The 19885-nt window shown below is 44.8% G+C and overlaps 1 protein-coding gene across 2 annotated transcripts in view; it reads left to right on the top strand.

Annotated features, from left to right (window-relative positions):
- Positions 1-3429: 3429 nt before the first annotated feature.
- The window catches only part of RAB3B (RAB3B, member RAS oncogene family), a 71130-nt gene continuing 54674 nt past the window's right edge, over positions 3430-19885 (top strand). Inside the window, exons 1-2 of one of the 2 annotated variants that reach the window (XM_086388190.1) lie at positions 3430-3634; positions 15898-16125. In XM_086388190.1, coding sequence (XP_086244316.1) covers positions 15898-16125 — 228 coding nt within the window. In that variant the 5' untranslated portion in view covers positions 3430-3634. The remainder of the gene's footprint in view (positions 3635-15897; positions 16126-19885) is intronic. The other variant, XM_086388227.1, reaches the window with a different exon arrangement.

Below are 19885 nucleotides of genomic sequence, written 5' to 3'. Positions count from 1 at the left end.
TTTCAACTCAGAAAAACAAAGCCCATTGCTCAGTTTTCCTATTCACTCATTCATACAACTCTTCTCTCTCAGGAAGCATTCCAGAGTGTAATGGCCTTTACTGAAGTGTTGAGAGTCACAGAAGATGATTACATTATATGTGTGACAAACAACTTCTCCCATTTAATGCATTCCAGTGCTTAAACACCCTCTGTTTACCTACCATGGGAAGGTTACTTCTGACCCTTTATCCATGCAGCACCTACCCTTACACTGATTTTCTTACTCATTTTTTTCCTTTCCCCTTCCCAGCTCTCTTTATTACTTCCCCCACCATTTTGCTAAGTAAATTCCAAATTCCTTTCCTTTTTTGCACTGAGCAAGTGAGTGTCTCCTTTCTCCTCTCACACTTACATATCCACACTTCTCAAGGCCCTAAACAGGACAAAAGGACCTCTCTACGTTAGAGTTTATCCTTCTTGGAAGGCAGTTGTTAAAAAAGAGTGTTTTTGGTTCTGTTACAACCACAATGTTTCCTACTTACTGAGGGCTTACTATGTGCCTGGCACTCAGTCAAGTGCTTTCCAGTAGCTATCCCATTTTCTTATTTGATCTTCACAACATTATTACTATTTCTACAAATAACAATGAGGTGCATGTGTCAGAAAAATCAGACAATATACCTAAGGTCACACAGCAAGTAACTGTGTAGAACAAGGATTAAAAACTACATCTGTCTGGGAAGAAAGAGAAAGTGATAAGAAGACCTGAGGTGATGTAAACCAATACCATCTGCTCTTCTATTGTCTCCCAACCCCCAAAGGGTGGGTTTTTTGTGTTATCTCATTATTCCTGTGAAGAATGAATAGTTATTATCATGACACCCATTTTGAAAATGAGAAAACTCAAGTAAGACAGTGAAGGAGCAGGCAGCATAGGATATTTGATTTTAAGATCACAGAGGCATTAGTTCTGGGTAATCACCCAGAAGAAATTCAAGGTATGACCATGGGAGGGAAAGTGAAGAGGAGACCAAGGACTGAAGAATCAGGCAACCACATGGCTACCAAAGGCACCAGGAGGGTGGCAGGACAGGGCTAATGCGAATGACCATGAGCCAGAGATTGGAATCTTCAATGCAGTGGAGCAATTGGGGGTCGGTGATGTCCTTGATAAGAGGGATGGGAAGCGGTGTGTCTGGAGACCAAAGGAGAAGCAATTTTGGTACAAGGGTGGAAGTGGCAATGCTAACCCCACCTCTTGGTTCTGTGATGTGTGGAGAGTAGAGAAGTGAGAAGCCTTCCTGCAGAAGGTGGCAAGAGAAGTCCTGGAGGACTGTCAAGCATTAATAAAGGCAAAGAAGTAACCTGAGTATGCTCTGACGAAGCAGAGGGTGTAGGAAAGTTTGTTGGCGAAAGAACAGGATTCTAGAGGGCACATTGGGAAGGGCTGTCAGGACGTGGATGGTGGGAAGGTGAGTGAAAGGGAGGGAGTGGAAAAGCTCAGAAGAGCTCAAAGATGAGTGAGAAGTCAGACAACCAGAGGGGCTGTCTTTTGGGGGGCTCCTTGGGCCAGAGAGACAAATTGTAGATAAAGTCATAATGGAATGTAGGGAAAAAATGTTTTGATATCTGACTCTGTTGTCTAAGATTTTTTTCTTAAATTGATATATAGTTAATTTATAACTTAGTGTTAGTTTCAAGTGTACAGCAAAGTGATTCAGTTACATAAACATATAAATCACTTTGCTGACAAAGGTCTGATTAGTCAAAGCTATGGTTTCCAGTAGTCCTGTACAGATGTGAGAGTTGGACCATAAAGATGGCCAGGTGCCAAAGGATCAGTGCTTTTGAACTGTGGTGCTGGAGAAGACTCTTGGGAGTCCCTTGGACAGTAAGGAGATCAAACAAGTCAGACCTAAAGGAAATCAATCCTGAATATTCATTGGAAGGACTGATGCTGAAGCTGAAACTCCAACACTTTGGCTACCTGATGTGCAGAACTGATTAACTGGAAAAGACCCTGTTGCTGGGAAAGATGGGGGGCACCAGGAGAAGGGGACAACAGAGGATGAGATGGTTGGATGACATCACCAACTCAATAGACATGAGTGTGAGCAAGCCTCGGGAGATAGTGAAGACAGGGAAGCCTGGCAAGCTGCTGTTAATGGGATCGCAGAAAGTTGGACATGACTGAGTGAGTGAACAACAATAGACCTCTAAGATTTGAGAAGGGGGATGACTATGGGGAGGGATTATAATTCTAAACCAAACGTGGCAGCTGGTTCCTGTGACTTCAGGAAGATTGAAATGAAGTCGAAGGATGGGATGCTATTTACTTGTTATACCTGCCGTCTCTGGCAGAGCTGGGACTTTCTAATGACAAGGAAAGAACATTTTCTCACTCCAGGCTACTGCTGGTAATGGAGAGCCATTGGAAATGTTTTGTTTGTTTCATCAAGGTGGAGGTAACATGGTGACATATAGAACAATCACTCAAACTGCTGATGTAGATGGTAGATTAAGAATGGAGGCAGGGAGACCCACTGGGAGGCCGTTGCTTTAGTTCAAGCAAGAAGTGATGAGGTCTGAACCAGGGTGAGAGCTGTGGAGATGGAGAGGAAGGGAAGGGATAGGATACCTTGAAGTGAAGTGAAGTGAAAGTCGATCAGGAGTGTCCGATTCTTTGTGACCCCAGGGACTGTAGCCTGCCAGGCTCCTCTGTCCATGGGATTTTCCAGGCAAGAATACTGGAGTAGGTTGCCATTCCCTTCTCCATAGGATACCTTGCTGCTGCTGCTAAGTCGCTTCAGTCGTGTCCAACTCTGTGCGACCCCATAGACGGCAGCCCACCAGGCTCTCCCGTCCCTGGGATTCTCCAGGCAAGAACACTGGAGTGGGTTGCCATTTCCTTCTCCAATGCATGAAAGTGAAAGTGAAGTCGTTCAGTCGTGTCCGACTCTTAGCGACCCCATGGACTGCAGCCCACTAGGCTCCTCCGTCCATGGGATTTTCCAGGCAAGAGTACTGGAGTGGGGTGCCATTGCCTTCTCCTTATGGAGGCGTTATTACCAGGCTGATGGGATGTAGGGTGTGAAGGAGTGTATAGGGTATACAACAATGCCCAGGTTTCTGGCTTTGCTTCCACGTAGACAGCCATCCAGATCTTGCCTCTCTCCGTGGGCTTCTTTGAGTACGAAGTGATAAATACACAGGCAAGAGCTTCAGAAATGGCAGAGCTACAAACCCATCATCATCTACTTTATCATCAAAGCCCTTTGATTACCCTACTAAGTTCAGTCTATGGAACGAGGCGTGAGAATTAAGATAAATCACGATAGTCAAGCAGGTATTGGGGATCTTCGGGTCCCCAAGAAACCTCGTATTCCCTACACCTGCCGGGAGCCGAGGGCCCCGCGATAGCGGGCTCTGCCCCTGGGCGGGGCATGGGTGGGGCCTGGAAGCGGCCGTAACCCAGCCCAGCTGCAGCCCGAGCCTCTGCCCGAAGTCGCCGCGGAGGGGACCGGACCCGCCCCGCCCCGCCCCCCACCTCCCTGCTCCGCGAACCCGCTGCGCCTTCTGCCTCCCGCCGCCAGGTCCAGCGGTTCCGCGGCGCTGCCAGGGAGCGAGCCGCTCGTCCTCACCCGGAGTCCCAGGTAAGGGGCGCGGCCCGGCAGCCCGCCTGGGGCGGATCTGGGACCGATCCCCGGAGCGGGGCGCGGGGCACAGTGAGCGGGCATTGAGAAGGAGCACAGGGCAGCGGAAGGGGCACCTAGAAGGGGCCAGGGGAGGCCACTAAGGAAGGGTACCGCGGCAGTGAAGGGGCACGTAGCGCGGGGAGGGGCCCTGGGGAGCATCTACCCGGGCTTTGAGGGCGGCGAGGGGAGCCCCAGAGGCAGGGGCAGCGGGATCGGAGGAACAAGAAAGAGGGCGCCGGGGCTGGGGAGAAGGCTGAGCGGCAACTGGAGAGCGCAGCGAAGGCTGGTTGAGGGGGAAACTGGGGGGAGGGGGATGGAGGCGGGGGAGATGTAAGAAGGGAGCTGAGAGGGGCCGTGCGGGCAGAGGGTACCGAGCAGCCAAGGGGCTGGGAAAGGGGTGTTGAAGCGAAGAGATTAAGGAGAGCGAGGGAGGGGAGGTGTGGAAGTGAAGAGCTAAGGGGAGGGGACTGGGTGGTGGGGGTCGTTTTGAGATGGAGGAGTGAGACGAGGAGGGGAAGGCGAGCTGGGCGGGAGAGGGGTGCTGTGCGGGGAGAGGGTAATCTGAGTGTGGTGTGGAGCGGAGCCCAGCTGGGTATGGGCAAGGTGGGTAATTGGAGTGGGGGCTTGGAGGTGGGAAGCTAGGAAGAATGAGAAGGTGGGAGACAAGGCTAGGTCTATCCAGACTGCAGAGAAAGCGGGTGGGGAGCTGATGAAGGGAGAGTCCTGGCCTTGGATATGGGCTGTGGGAGCCTGAGTTCTGGCTAGAGGTGGGCTGTGGAGAGGCACTGCAGTTTAGCAGGGGGTTGGGGGAACTGTCCTGGAACTTGGAGAGTTTAGGGTGGTGGATGGGCTGGGTCATGGTGCAGAGAAAGCCAGGTGTGGGTTGTGGTGTGAGAGTGGGAAGATGATGGGGGCCCAGAGTGGAGTCCAACAGCATCCGGATGCTAGCCCTGTCTTAGCTCCTCACAAGCTGAGGAGGTGGTGCAAGCACTGGAGCCTATTACACTGCTACCTGGAATCAGAGACAAGAAGAGAATCATTGACAGGGAAATTCATCTACAGGCGGACTCTTGTTCTAGAGTCCAAGTGTAGGAAGAGATTTTTAGGGAGGGCAAGGTGGCAGCCTCCGGCAGCTAGTAGAGGTGAGGAGGGGAGTGAGAGAGGGACAGGGACATCCATCTCAACTGCATGGAATCCAGATGGAAAAGGGTACGGGATAGTAAAAAGAGCTGGATGTGTTTGTGTGCACAGGTGTGTGCCCACCTGTTCTACTCATATAAACGGAGGAAGACAATGGAAGTCTGGGAAAAGCCGCCTATGGTATAAGGAAGCCCTGGTGCTGTGTTGTTGTTGTTTAGTTGCTCACTTGGGTCGGATTCTTTGTGACCCTGTGAACTGCAGCCTGCCAAGTTCCTCTGTCCATGAGATTTCCCATGCAAGAATACTGGAGTGGGTTGCCATTTCCTCCTCCAGGGGATCTTCCCAACCCAGGGATGGAACCCATGTCTCTGCATTGGCAGGTGGATTCTTTACCACTGAGCCACCGGGGAAGCCCCTGGTGCTTGTTTGCGGGAGCAAAGACATTCTGCTGGAGGATGGTGGGTCAGGGAAGACTTTGAGGTCATGAAGGATTTAGCTAGCAGGAGGAAAGTATGTTCCAATCAGAGGAAACAGTATGGAAGAAGGCAAAAATCGAAAATGATCTCCAACCCAAGAAATAAATCTCCAATTTCTTATGGATTATGATGTGAAGGGAGGCACCAGTAACCTGTAGAGGATGTTTGAAAAGGTTTTCCCTTTAAGCTGGAATTCCTATGGTTTCTCTTCATCTCCCCAGAGCACAGCGGAGATGGCACACAGTAGGTGCTCAATGAATGTTGACTGAATGAATAACTGAGCTGTGGTTTTGCTCTTGCCTCTATTTCCTCACCTACTCCCAAGAATTGTTGTGAGAATCAAATATAATTTGGGTGAAAGAGCTTCACAAACTGTAAAGTACTGTATAGAAGAGAGAGGGCACTGACGTTATTTATTATGCAGGTTTGCCTACATTATCGGAGAAGGCAATGGCACCCCATTCCAGTACTCTTGCCAGGAAAATCCCATGGATGGAGGAGCCTGGTAGGCTGCAGTCCATGGGGTCATGAAGAGTCGGACACGACTGAGTGACTTCACTTTCACTTTTCACTTTCATGCATTGGAGAAGGAAATGGCAACCCACTCCAGTGTTCTTGCCTGGAGAATCCCAGGGACAGGGGAGCCCGGTGGGCTGCCGTCTATGGGGTCGCACAGAGTCGGACACGACTGAAGTGACTTAGCAGCAGTAGCGGCAGCCTACATTATGATAGTGGTCATATCAACCACTCTTTCCAGTCTGGAGAAGGAAGTGAACATTTATCAAACATCTATTGTATGCAAGGCGAAATACAATGAAAACGCTTGGTAGAGTGCCTAGCATTTAGGTGCTCACTAAATGATAGCTATTACAATATTGTTTCTGTGGCTCTAAGAGATGAAGGGAAACAATGAGGAGGTGGGCTGGGCTGGGCTGGTGGTGGGGAATGGTTTCAAGAAAGGTTGAATCAGATAAGTGAGTGGAGTATGGCTTTAGGGAGGAGATTGTGTATAGCAGGGTGATGTTCAATTGTCTAACTCCCAATAGGAAGACAGAATTACATTTACTGAGCACCCGCTATGTGTCAAATGGCAGCATATCTGTATGCCTTACCAACATTGTGAGTGAACTGAAAGTGTTAGTTGCTCAGTCGTGTTGGACTCTTTGCAACCTATGGACTGTAGCCTGCCAGGCTCCTCTGTCCATGGAATTCTCCAGGAAAGAGTACTGAACTGGGTAGCCATTCCCTTCTCCAGGAGATCTTCCCAACCCAGGGATTGAACCTGGGTCTCCCCCATTGCAGGCAGATTCTTTACCGTCTGAGCCACCAAGATTGACTGTAATCCTCCCAACAATGGTTATTTTACAAATGAGGAAACTGTCTTACTCATGCAAAGTTTCTTGCCAAGGTCTCATAGCTAATAAATGCTGGCCTGGAAACTGAATCTAACCTGTTTGTTTGGAATCCCAAGCAATTTCCACTACCCAGGATGACTTGGTAGAAGAAAACATGAAGCATACAGACAAAAAATTTTTTTGGGAAGGAGTTATAAAGCACTGTCATATACTAGTTTTAATTCTTCCGGTAGTTTGCCCAGAAGTCATTTTATTAACTCATTTTATAGATAAGGAAACTGAGACCCAGGGTGTGATCTGCCTGAGGTTACACAATTGCTTAGAGAGCCAGGGCTCAGTCCAGGTGTCTCTGACTTAATCCTGTGCTCTTTCCATCAAAGGGAATTTCCTTTGTGTACCTCTCCATTATATGTATTCAGTTGATCTCTTGCTGCATTTTAGGGCTGTCTCCTCTCCTTCCCCCTTTCATGGCTGAAGTTGGCCTCTTCCTTAGTTGATCAGACTCCAAGTGTTATTTTTCACACCAGTTCTCCTAGGAGCCATTTCCTTCTTCCCCCCAGCCTGGAACCAGAGATGACTTCCTGGATGGTCCCTGGGCCTTCATCTGTATTGCTTGTCACGAAGAGCAAGAGCTCTATCATTTATGTGACTGTCACAAAAGAGAGAGAAGATCTGATTGATGCTTATCTGACAAATGCAGTCTGCATTGACCTGTCTGCTCAGATCTGCCTCTGGCAGCTGCCTGCTGGGGTGGTTTTTACCTCTCTTTTGAATGTCTGTGTAGCCCCTGCCTTCCTTTTGAAAAGATCTCCTTGGGGGCTCCCATCTGAATCTATCTTCCAATTGAACTCAGCTCTCTGCCTCTCCCTGTTCTCACACCATCTTCTGGGAAAGCTGCACTGAGTGCGCATGAGCAGAGGTTGACAGTAGAGTATGGCAAATGCTAGGAAAGAGATCTCAGGTGCTAGAGATGTTCTTCTTTTCTTTTTAAATTATGTCTGTTTATTTTTAATTGATTGATGATGGCTTTACAAGACTGGTTTTGATTTCTGCCACACTGGGGATGCTTTTCTATTCACCCTAAAATTGTTGTGGGCTTTCCCAGTGGCTCAGTGATAAAGAATCCGCCTGCAATGCAGGAGTCACAGGAGACACAGGTTCGATCCATGGGTCAGGAAGATCCCCTGGAGGAGGGCATGGCAACCCATTCCAGTATTCTTGCCAGGAAAAAAACCTCATGGACAGAGGAGCCTGGCAGGCTACAGTTCATGAGGTCACAAAGAGTCGGGCACAACTGAGCATGCATGCACTAAAATTGATGTGGTTTTTATTTTCTTTAAGCCCAGTGCAATCTGAAAGTCATCAGATGACAGAAGTTCTAGTAATGATGCTCCAACTGACTTGCTGGGTGACCTTTGACAAATCAGTTCTCTTTGTGGAGCCTTGATTATTTTTTCCCCTGAAAATGAGGGGAGTGTGTCAGACCAGGAACTGAAACTGTTTTTTTACTCTTGGCTCACACCTATGGCAGACATAGCTTAATAAAGGCAAGCACTTTACCTACTAATTCTACACAAGGCCAGTATAGTTTTTTCCGTACACTGTACGTATGAAGCACCCTTATACACGTTTTCTTATTGAAAAATCATAGCAGCCTTCTGCAGTAGGTAATGTGATCACATCATAGATGAGGACACCGAAGCTCAGAGTTTAGGTTACTTGTCCAATTTCATACACTGAGTTACTGCAAAAGCTTGGGACCAAGATCCAGACTTTTTTGTTATGATAAAGCTGCCACTCTAAAATCTCTTCTAATTCCAGAAATCTAAGAGTGCAAGCAGCTGCACTTGCAAAAAATGAAGACCAATAATACAACATTTACATCAAAGTTTGGCACACGGCAAATGCTCAATAAACATTTACAGAAAAGAGTAACATGCCCAAGGATTTAATCTAGGTTCAGTGTTGACAGGGTGTAAGGATAAATAAAACTCAGATGAATCCAGAAGGAGGGATAGACAGTTAATTGTCAAATAAGCTCAAATTATGGAGCCCAGATCAGGGAGGGGGCACTTGACTACAGAAGTGAATTAAAGAAACCAGTGAATTAATATTTATTGAGTACCTCCCATAGGTCAAGAAACCACACCAGCTTATTTACATATGATAAATGTTCACTCTGTTAGTACCATCACTTAGTGAAGTAGGTGGTATTTTCTTGGTTTCAAGGTAAAAATACTGTGGCTTAGAAAGCTGATATAACTCACCCAAGAATTCAGCCAAGGAATAGAGCAGGGATTTTTACTTTTCCCTTATTACAGCATAAAGTGAAGTTGCTCAGTCGTGTCTGACTCTTTGTGACCCCATGGACTGTAGCCTACCAGGTTCCTTCATCCATGGGATTTTCCAGGCAAGAATACTGGAGTGGGTTGCCATTTCCATCTCCAGGAGATCTTCCCGACCCAGGGATTGAACCAAGGTCTCCCACATTGTAGGCAGGCACTTTACCATCTGAGCCACCAGGGAAGTCCTTATTATAGCATGGTACTAAGTTAATCTCAGCTGTTAGCTATGAGTCCTGGGCAGATCCTCGTAACTTCTGGCTCTTAGTTCCTTTCTTGCTCCAATGGGAATAGTAATCACTGCCCTTCCAATTTAATCTTCCAGGTCTATTTATAGGGTAAAATAAGATCAAGGAAATGGGTAAGGATTAAATCTGTGTTTTAGTAAAGTTATTTTTTGACCAGGAGATCTCTCTCTTCTCACTTCTGGAGATCTCTCCTAAGGAAATAAATTGTTGTGTTGTTCAGTTGCTAAGTCATGTCCGACTCTCTGCTGCCTCGTGGACTGCAGCACACCAGGCTCCTCTGTCCCCTACTATCTCCCAGAGTTTGCTTAAATTCATGTCTGTTGAGTTGGTGGTACTATCTAACCATTTCATCCTCTGTCATCCCCTTCTGCTTTTGCCTTAAATCTTTCCCAACATCAGAATCTTTTCCAGTGAGTCAGCTCTTCCCATTAGGAGGCCAAAGTATCAGAGCTTCAGCTTCAGCATCAGTCCTTCCAGTGAATATTCAGGCTTGATTTCCTTTAGGATTGACTGGCTTGATCTCCTTGCTGTCCAAGTGACTCTCAAGAGTCTTTTCCAGCACAACAGTTCAAAAGCATCAATTCTTTGGTGCTAAACCTTCTTTTGGAGAAGGCAATGGCACCCTACTCCAGTACTTTTGCCTAGAAAATCCCATGGACAGAGGAGCCTGGTAGGCTGCAGTCCATGGGGTCGCTAAGAGTCAGATACGACTGAGCGACTTCACTTTCACTTTTCACTTTCATCCATTGGAGAAGGAAATGGCAACCCACTCCAGTGTTCTTGCCTGGAGAATCCCAGGGACGGGAAGCCTGGTGGGCTGCCGTCTATGGGGTCGCACAGAGTCAGACACGACTGAAGCGACTTAGCAGCAGCAGTAGCAGCAGCAAGCCTTCTTTATGGTCTAATTCTCACATCTGTACATGACTAATGAAAAAATCATAACTTTGACTATACAGACCTTTGTTGATAAAGTGATGTCTCTGCTTTTTAATATACTATCTAGTTTTATTGTAGCTTTCTTTCCAAGGAGCAAACATCTCTTAATTTCATCCTGTAATCACTGTCTGCAGTGATTTTGGAGTCCAAAAAAATAAAATCTGTCACTGCTTCTACTTTTCCCCCTTCTATTTGCCATGAAGTGTTGGAACTGGATAGTTTTTTGAATGTTGAGTTTTAAGACAGCTTTTTCACTTTCCTCTTTCACCCGCATCAAAAGGCTCTTTAGTTCCTTTTCACTTTCTGCCATTAGAGTGGTATCATGTGCATATATGAGGTTGTTGCTGTTTCTCCTGGCAATCTTGATTCTAGCTTGTGATTCATCCAACCCAGCATTTTGCATGATGTACTCTGTATATAAGTTAAATAAGCAGGGTAACAATATATAGCCTTACTGTACTCCTTTCTCAATTTTGAACGAGTCAGTATTTCCATGTCTGGTCCCAACTGTTTCTTGACCCACATACAAGTTTCTCAGGAGGCAGATAAGGTGGTCTGGTATTCCCATCTCTAAGAATTTTCCATAGTTTGTTGTGATCCACACAGTCAAAGGCTTTAGCACAGTCTTAATGAAGCAGAAGTAGATGTTTTTCTGGAATTCCTGTGCTTTCTCCATGATGCAACGAATGTTGGGAATTTGATCTCTGGTTCCTCTGCCTCTTTGAAACCCAACTTGTACATCTGGAAGTTCTCCATGCATGTAGTGCTGAAGCCTATCTTGAAGGATTTTGAGCATAACCTTGCTAGCATGTGAAATGAGAGTAATTATATGGTAGTTTAAACATTCTTTGGCATTGCCTTTCTTTGGGATTGGAATGAAAACTGACTTTTTCCAGTACTGGGGCCACTGCTGAGTTTTCCAAATTTGCTTACATATTGAGTACAGCACTGTAACAGCATCATCATTTAGGACTTTAAAAAGCTCAGCTTGAATTCCAGTACCTCCACTAACTTTGTTCATAGTAATGCTTCTTAAGACACACTTCACTTCACATTTCAGGATGTCTGGATCTAAGTGAGTGATAACCACACCATCATGGTTATCTGGGTCATTAAGACCTTTCTTGTATAGTTCTTCCGTGTACTCTTGCCACCTCTTCTTGTAACAGTGACCAAAACCATCTCAAAGAAAAAGAAATGCAAATAGGCACAGTGGTTGTCTGAAGATGCTTTACTAATAGCTGAGGAAAGAAGAGAAGTGGAAGGCAAAGGAGAAAAGGAAAGATATGCCCAACTGAGTGCAGAGTTCCAGAGTATAGCAGAGTATAACTTTTCAATAAACATTGCTGAGAAATAAGAGGAGAATGATACAATGGGAAAGACTAGAGATCTCCTCAAGAAAATTCAAGATATCAAGGGAACATTTCATGCAAGGATGGGCATAATAAAGAAGTAAATAGGAAAGAGAACAAATATTTATGTAAAGAAATGGTCACTCTAACTTAATTTATAATAATCGAGAACAGAAAAATAAATATACAACTTTAAAGAATTGGTCATGTGATACAACCATAGGGCTAAATAAGGTGTAGTCAATTGAAATGATATTTACAAGAATTTTTAAAGTCTCAGTAAGATGTTTATGATATAATGTTAAGTGAAAAGGAGTAGGATACAAAACTAAAGATCTCAGCTACTAAAATACACATGGAAGATATAGACTCGAGAGTATGGTATGCTGTCATTTATATATATATATATATATGAAGTATGAATAGACTTCTATGTTTATATATGCAAAGACTATCTTTGAAGGATACATAAATTGTTAACATGTTTGCCTCTGGGGAGAGGAACTAGAGATTGGGAATCAGGGATGGAAGCAAGACTTACTTTTCACTGTAAACCTTTAGGTTCCATATTACTTACTTTTTATGCTGAAAGTTAAGAAAATAATGCAAATGACAAATGGTGATAAAATAATAGTAATTTTACTATATGATAACTTGCAAATTGTAAAGTTTGAATTATTTTTAGTGTAATATAAATGTTTTCAATATATATTATTTATATATATATATAAAGAGTAATGCATACATTGGTTTATTACAAAAGTGTAAAAGGATACGACTTAGGAACAGCCACGTGGAAGAGATGCATAGGGCAGGGTATGGGGAAAGGGAGGTCTTGGAGCTTCCATGGCCTCTCCAGGTGTGCCACCCTTCCAACACATCAATGTCATCACCAGCCTGGAAGATGTCCACCCCATTTGGATAGGGTTGTTTACGAAGACTTCGTTCCTGCAGGCATGATTGATTAAGTCATTGGCCTTTAGTCATCAGCTTGATCTCCATCCCTTCTACCCTCGCCAGAGGTTAGCAGGTGATGCTGAAAGTTCCAATCCTCTAACTGTGTGGTTGGTTCCTCTGGCAACAAGCCCCTACTCTGAGGTTGTCCTGGAGTCCCAGTCACCAGTCATCTCATTAGCATACAACAAGACACTTAATCACTTGCACTTCCAGAGATTCCAAAGGCTTTAGGAGCTCTGCCTGGAACCAGGTACCCAGACCAAATACGTATCTTGTATTATATCACAGTACTCAATAAATCAGAGAAGGTGATGGCACCCAACTCCAGTATTCTTGCCTGGAAAATCCTATGGATGAAGAAGCCTGGTGGGCTGCAGTCCATGGGGTCGCTAAGAGTCGGACACAACTGAGCGACTTCACTTTCACTTTTCACTTTCATGCATTGGAGAAGGAAATGGCAACCCACTCCAATGTTCTTGCCTGGAGAATCCCAGGGACGGGGGAGCCTGGTGGGCTGCTGTCTCTGGGGTCGCACAGAGTTGGACACGACTGAAGTGACTTAGCAGCAGCAGCAGCAGCACTCAATAAATGGTAACTGTTACATGGTTATTGTCACCACCATGTCCCTCATGGAAAATAACGAGTACTTAACAAGTATTTACTGATATTAAGGCCAGGTATACCACAATATATATACTGTTTAAGTTAAATAATAGGATATAATTTCAAAATAGATGATACTCTGGTGTGTGAAAAAATAAAGGAGGAAATGTACTTCAAATATTAACGATGGCAGTTTCTGAGTGGATGGGGTATCTAGTAATTTAAAATTTTTCTTTTTTATAGTCTTGTGTTTTTCCCTAACATTTAATAATGGATATATACTTTCAAAGGTGAAATTTTTCTCTTGTAAACAAACAAAGATGACCGGTAGCAGAGCGGAGGATGGTGTGAGGTCGTGATTGCTTCCCTTGTCTTGGATAGAAAAAAAGCATAATTCCTTTGACTTACCAGTTCTAGAAATGAGCTCTGCATCTTGTGCAATGAAAAACTGAAAAGTTCGGGCTATGAGACAGTTGCTGCTAAGTCGCTTCAGTCCCTATCCGACTCTGCAACCCCGTAGACGGCAGCCCACCAGGCTCCCCCGTCCCTGGGATTCTCCAGGCAAGAACACTGGAGTGGGTTGCCATTTCCTTCTCCAGTTGGATCAGGCCAATTGTTCCCCTCCAGTCTCACCTTTTTCTTTCGTGTAAATGCTATGTCTGAGTCTCCAAGTGTCCTGGGCATGTTCCACACCTGCCTAGTGAGCCTTGCCAAGGGGCAGACTGATACAGTGGTGGGCGTGTAGGTCCCAATAAAGCCTTGAGAGCTGGGAGAAAAAGAGAAGGAAGAGAAGAGGCCACTGAAGGTTTGTGGTGGCCTATTTAAGGAAGTATTATTAAGGGCTGCTAATAATCATACATATTCATCTGGCTTTTCTTCAAGAGAGCTTTTCACCTTCTGCATTTGTCAGCTTCTTATCTTTATAGCTCAACTGAGAGGCCCAGAGAGATAAATCCATCTCTCTTTCTTTTCTTTTGAGGAAAAGGCAGGAATTCCTAAAGAGGATGACACTCTGGACATCTTATGTCAGGGCTGTCCTTCCACCCTCCTCTTGACTACACACCCCACCCTCCTGAGTACCCAGTGTTAAGCAGAAGGAGTGATGGCAGGTGAAGAAGTAGGGTCCCTGCAGAAAAAGAAATAAAAAAGCAAGTAAGACTATGGGACCAAGTGCTCGATTATGGATGGCTTTCAGACTCAAATCATTCTAGAAAAGGAGAGGATAGTGGCGGGACTGTGAGTGCTGAGGTCTCAGGGAAGGTCTGGCATGTAATAAATACTTGCCAGAGGAATGAATGAACAAATGAACAGGTAAATAAATGAAGGAACTAGGCTTTGAAGGATTTGGAATAATAATAACTTATATTCACACCTGTTGGGATTTACCAGCTTATGAAGATCTTACTCCTTGTTTTCTCATTTGAGTCCTGTGCCCTGTGAGAAAAGCAGGGCAGAAATTGTTCTCCCCATTTTCCAGATTATGAGATTGGGCCCCAGAGTGGTGATGTGACTTTTATTAATTCAGTATACATTTACTGAGTGCTGATTACATACTAGGACTTGTGCTGAAACTAGAGAAATACATTAAGAAATGAAATACATTAGGTCCAAGATGCTTGGTCTAAAGGAGAAGCTGGAATAGTAAACAGTTCTGAAATGATACAAGTGCTATTGGAGCGCACTGGGAGCCTAGGGCCAGGAGTGCATCCTCTGCCCTGCCCAGGGGAGGTGAACCTTCACATGGATCTGCGAGGTTGAACAGGAGTTTATTTGAAGCAGAAGAGTATTGTGGGCAGAAAGAATACAGAACTAAAGGGACAGAAGCAAGAAATAACAGCGTATTTGGAGTGGAGTATAATTTGGTATGGGCTTCCCTGGTGGCTCAGTGATAAAGAATCCACCTGCTAATGCAGGAAACACGGGTTTGATCTCTGGGTTGGGAAGATCCCCTGGAGAAGTAAATGACAATCCACTCCAGTATTCTTGCCTGGGAAATCCCATGGACAGAGGAGCCTGGTGGGCTACAGTCTGTGGGGTTGCAAAAGAGTTAGACATGATTTAGCAACTAAACCACCACAACAACAGCATAATTCTATAAAAAGTAGCACAGGTTGGTAGGGAGAAGCCTTAGGGGAAGGTAAAATTTAGAGAATTTATTCTTTGGTTGGTTGGTTCTTTGTCAAGTTGAAAAGTTTGGGCTTGATCTTTAGAACTATAGGGAGCCATAAATGTTTTTGAAACAGGAGAATGAGAGCCCTGTGTTGGCTTTTCCTGGAATGTTCAAACATTTGCTGTCTTGACCTTCCTCCCTCTAGCCACTCCAAAATTCAGCTTAGGAGCTGTCTCCTACAGGAACCTCTCCTTGACCACCATGTCTTCAGAAGGTTAGGTGCTTCTGATGAGCTTCCTCAGCCAAGGCTTCCCTCTGTCTTGTCACTTATCCTCTGCTTTGTTACTTTGTGTTTGAGTTTTTACTCTAATCTGCAGCCACTCAGAGGTCAGACACCATGTCTGATTCATATTTGTATTCTTTGTGCCCAGCACAGTACTTGACTCAGAACAGTGTGCTCAGTAAATATTTGCTGAAGGAATATTTGGGAGGAGCTGGTTCCACCCCAATCCTGGGTTCCACCCCAATCCTGAGATAACATTTGGGGCAGGTTCAGTGCGGGGGTGATTCTGAGTAGTGTATTTCCTCAGTGATGCTGGGGTGGGGAGTGAGTGTGTGAATGGGTGTGTGACCATTAAAAGTTAGGTGACTCAGAGTGACACTGGAGATGTGTTCCTGAGTGACCACAGGTCTCTCCTGCAGATGGCTTCAGTGACCGATGGTAAAGCCGGAGTCAAAGATGCTTCTGACCAGAATTTTGACTACATGTTCAAACTGCTCATCATTGGCAACAGCAGTGTCGGCAAAACTTCCTTCCTCTTCCGCTATGCCGATGACACCTTCACCCCAGCCTTCGTCAGCACCGTGGGCATCGACTTTAAGGTGAAGACAGTCTACCGCCACGAGAAGCGAGTGAAGCTGCAGATTTGGGTGAGTCCTGGGCATCTTGGGCAGAAGTGTCCCGAGAGCTGACTCGCTTGCTAGTACAACGGCTGGGCAGTGGGGCCAGTTTAGAACTTTGCTGGGGTTTATGACGTTAGGCCCCAGTGCTATTGTATGTCTGGCCCCTGGACTGTCCCTTGCTGATTTTATACTTTTGCTCTCATCTGGGGACTCAGTTGCTTCTGCTGCTTAACTGTCCAAGAGGTTTTATCCTGGATTATACAGATAAGCGACCAAGAGTCTGGGCTTTGGAGTTATAGGCCTGGATTCAGATTTAAGTTTTGCCAATTACTAGTCATGGAACCTGGACTAAGTTACTTAACCTCTCTAGGCCAGGCTTTCCTCTTCGGGGATTATAATGACATCTATATCATAGGGTTGGTGAGTGCTTAGCATAGTTCCTGGAACATAATAAATGTACAGTAAATGTTAGTTACTGTGTCCATAATCTATCACTGTGTAATCACCTTAAAACTTGATGGCTTAAAACAATAATTCATTAACACACAGTTCTATGGATTGAATATTTGGGAGTGGCTTGGTTTCTGGCTTGCAATCTATTATGAGGTTGCTGGCAGATGTTGGTTTGGGTTGCAGTCATCTGAAGGCTTGAGTGGACCTGGAAGATTCCTTTCCAAGGTGGCTTACTCATGTGTCTGGCACTGGGCTTTAGTAGGAGACCTTTGTTCCTTCCTACATGGCTCTCTTCATACAATGTCTTAATGACATGGAGCTAGCTTGTCCTAGGGGGAGAGATCCAAGAAACCAAATCGAAAGTGGTGATGTCTCTAATTAGAGTATGCTATTGGTCACTAATTCAGTGTAGAAGGAACCTATACAAAAGTATGAATCCTGGGAGGTGAGGATTATTGGGGACCATCTTGGAAACTGGCTACCACAGCTACTATTATTGGTATTTACCAGTGTACTAATAAAATATATACATATTTGAGATGATAATAGCAGCATGTACATCATATACTTTTTGATAATGAATTAGCATTGAGATTGGAAATTTAAAAAATCTGTGATTTAAAGTATTCAAAATGTATTATTTATTATCAGTCCACTCAACATTAATACATTGTACATATATGTTATTAGTATAATCCGTATAGTGCTTTTTGTTTTACAATTTTTCCCATGTATTAATAGTATCTCACAACCCCATGGGACAGATATTCAGAGCATAATTAATTTACTTTAAGTTGACCACACAGCTACAAAGTGAGATTCCAACGCAGATCTTCTGATTCTAAAGTATGAGTTTTTTTTCTCTACACTGTGTCCATTAAGTATTATAGAGCCCATGTTTCCATTTGTGGTCATATTAAGTATTAATTTATATACAGATAAAAGTTTATTTTGTTTATTTATTCTCTATTAAAAGCATCAAGGAATCATAAACCATTGGAAATGGGAGAAACTATGCAGGCCATTTAGTTCATTGGTTCTAGAAGTGTGGTGTCCAGATCAACAGCATCAGCACCATTAGGAATTTGTTAGAGATGCAGAATCTCAGGTCCCTCCTCACAGCCAGAAAATCAGGAACTCTGGGGTATAGCCGAATAATGTGCTGTAACAAACCATCCGGGTGTTTTGAGGTAGGCTAAAATTGAAGAGCCACTGATCTAGCTTAACTGCCTCATGGTGAGGATCAGTCAGCATTTATTAAGTGCCTATTATGTGCCGGTGCTTCCATATGTGTAGCCTGACGTCCTCCCTGCAGCCGGTGCGCAGAGGGGGCTGAGAGCACAGGGTATTTGGGGCATGGCGAGCAATCCAGTGAAAATGGAGCAAGGCCGAGAAAGTGCCGGGAGGGGATGCCAAGAGAAATTTGCTGGAGAGGCTGTCGGGTGGCAGTTTGGGGGTTAGAGAGATCTTAATGCTGCTGCTGCTAAGTTGCTCCAGTCGTGTCTGACTCTGTGCGACCCCACAGACGGCAGCCCACCAGGCTCCCCCGTCCCTGGGATTCTCCAGGCAAGAACACTGGAGTGGGTTGTCATTTCCTTCTCCAATGCATGAAAGTGAAAAGTGAAAGTGAAGTCACACAGTCGTGTCCGACTCTTTTCGACCCCATGGACTGCAGCCTACCAGGCTCCTCCGTCCATGGGATTTTCCAGGCAAGAGTACTGGAGTGGGGTGCCATTGCTTCTCTGTAGAGAGACCTTAGACAACAAATAAAAGGTTCTTGACATGGGTCAGAGGCTACATGCCTGATTATTCCTTAGGGAGCTGAAGAAACTTACTGGAGTTTATTATCTTTGAATACAAAATCAGTGTATACTAATATTTGCTATATGGATTGACACAGATGTCTTCATTTGATCTCCACATTAGACGATCGTATATCCTACACTCAAATACTCTTCAGGTAGAAGGAGACAGTCTATATTCTACACTCAAACACTCTTCAGGTGGAAGGAGACAAGTCTGTCCTTCTAAGGGATTGGCAGTGGCGGCTCCCTCACTCTTTTATTCATTTTCAGCCCATTATGAGCTTTTGCAGTTTTCCTGTGCCTCATTAAGTGGGTTTATTGATTGTACTATCTATTTTTAACGAAATGAACCCCCATGATATATATGTAGCTTTAAAAGAAACCCACAAAGAAGCTTCTGATTGAGGACTATACTAATTATAGTGAGCCTAAGTGAGCACTTTTCACTTTCATGCATTGGAGAGGGAAATGGCAACCCACTCCAGTGTTCTTGCCTGGAGAATCCCAGGGACAGGGAAGACTGGTGGGGTGCCACCTATGGGGTCGCACAGAGTCGGACACGACTGAAGCGACTTAGCAGCAGCAGCAGCAGCAAGTGAGCACAGAAAATGGCTAGACATGTTTCCCCAACACCTAGCACAAGTTCAATGTTAGCCACGTTTTGAGGTAAAATCAATGACAATCAAATATGATCTGACATAAGCACATTGCTTTTGCTAAAAAAAAATTAGCAAAGATTTTTTTGTGTGTGTATGTTTGTATGCATATGTACTTTCTGTAGCAGAAAATAAACATTTCTGTACTGTTCATAAATGCATTAAAATGTAAGCATTTGAATATTGCCTTTGTCATTGTAATGTATTTTAATATCTTTTGTGTATTGAAGCAGGCAGATATATAGGCTTTGGCAAGTCACTCCACTTCTATGAGTAGATAATATCCTCAACTGTAAAGGTCTCACAGGTTTGTTGAGGGGAAGCTATACGTGATAACATAGTATTGTGCCTGGCACATACTAAGAATACAGTAAAAGTTAGGTTCTGTCCTCTCTCTGCTCCTGCCGCTCATGCAGACAATGACTGACTTCCCTCCCAAGGTTTCCCACCTGTGGTTCCAGAAGTGCTGGAACGGCATCCAGGGATTCATTAGCACTGTATGAAGCGTTCAATTAAATTTCTCAAGCTCATTCAGTCTCTCCCAGGGGATTTCAAAAAGCCATTGTCAGGGTGGAAGGTGGAGAGGGAAGAAGAGGAGGTTAATATTGCTGAGCAGGACCATTCACAAAAGGAGTTTCTACCACCTCTGGGGGATCGTGAGGGTACTGGTGGTGCCTTGTTTCCCAGCGTCCCTACCATATAAGTCCTTGAGAGCCTCTTCTGTGTCCGGAAAGGTTAATTATTGCGGACTAGAGAAGATAATCTGACTGAGGAGGTAAGGGTAGGGGAAAAATCTCATTAATAGAGAGTGAGAGCATGCACAGGTGTGGAGGGAGGAGGGAGAATTGGTAACTGCACAGCAACAGACCCGAC

This window comes from Bos grunniens, chromosome 3, assembly GCF_055505025.1.
Source record: "Bos grunniens cultivar Pamir isolate PY7600 chromosome 3, Bosgru_T2T1.0, whole genome shotgun sequence".
Taxonomy (NCBI): Eukaryota; Metazoa; Chordata; class Mammalia; order Artiodactyla; family Bovidae; genus Bos; species Bos grunniens.
Note: the sequence above shows the minus strand (reverse complement) of the source record. Positions and strands in the feature narration are given on the sequence as shown.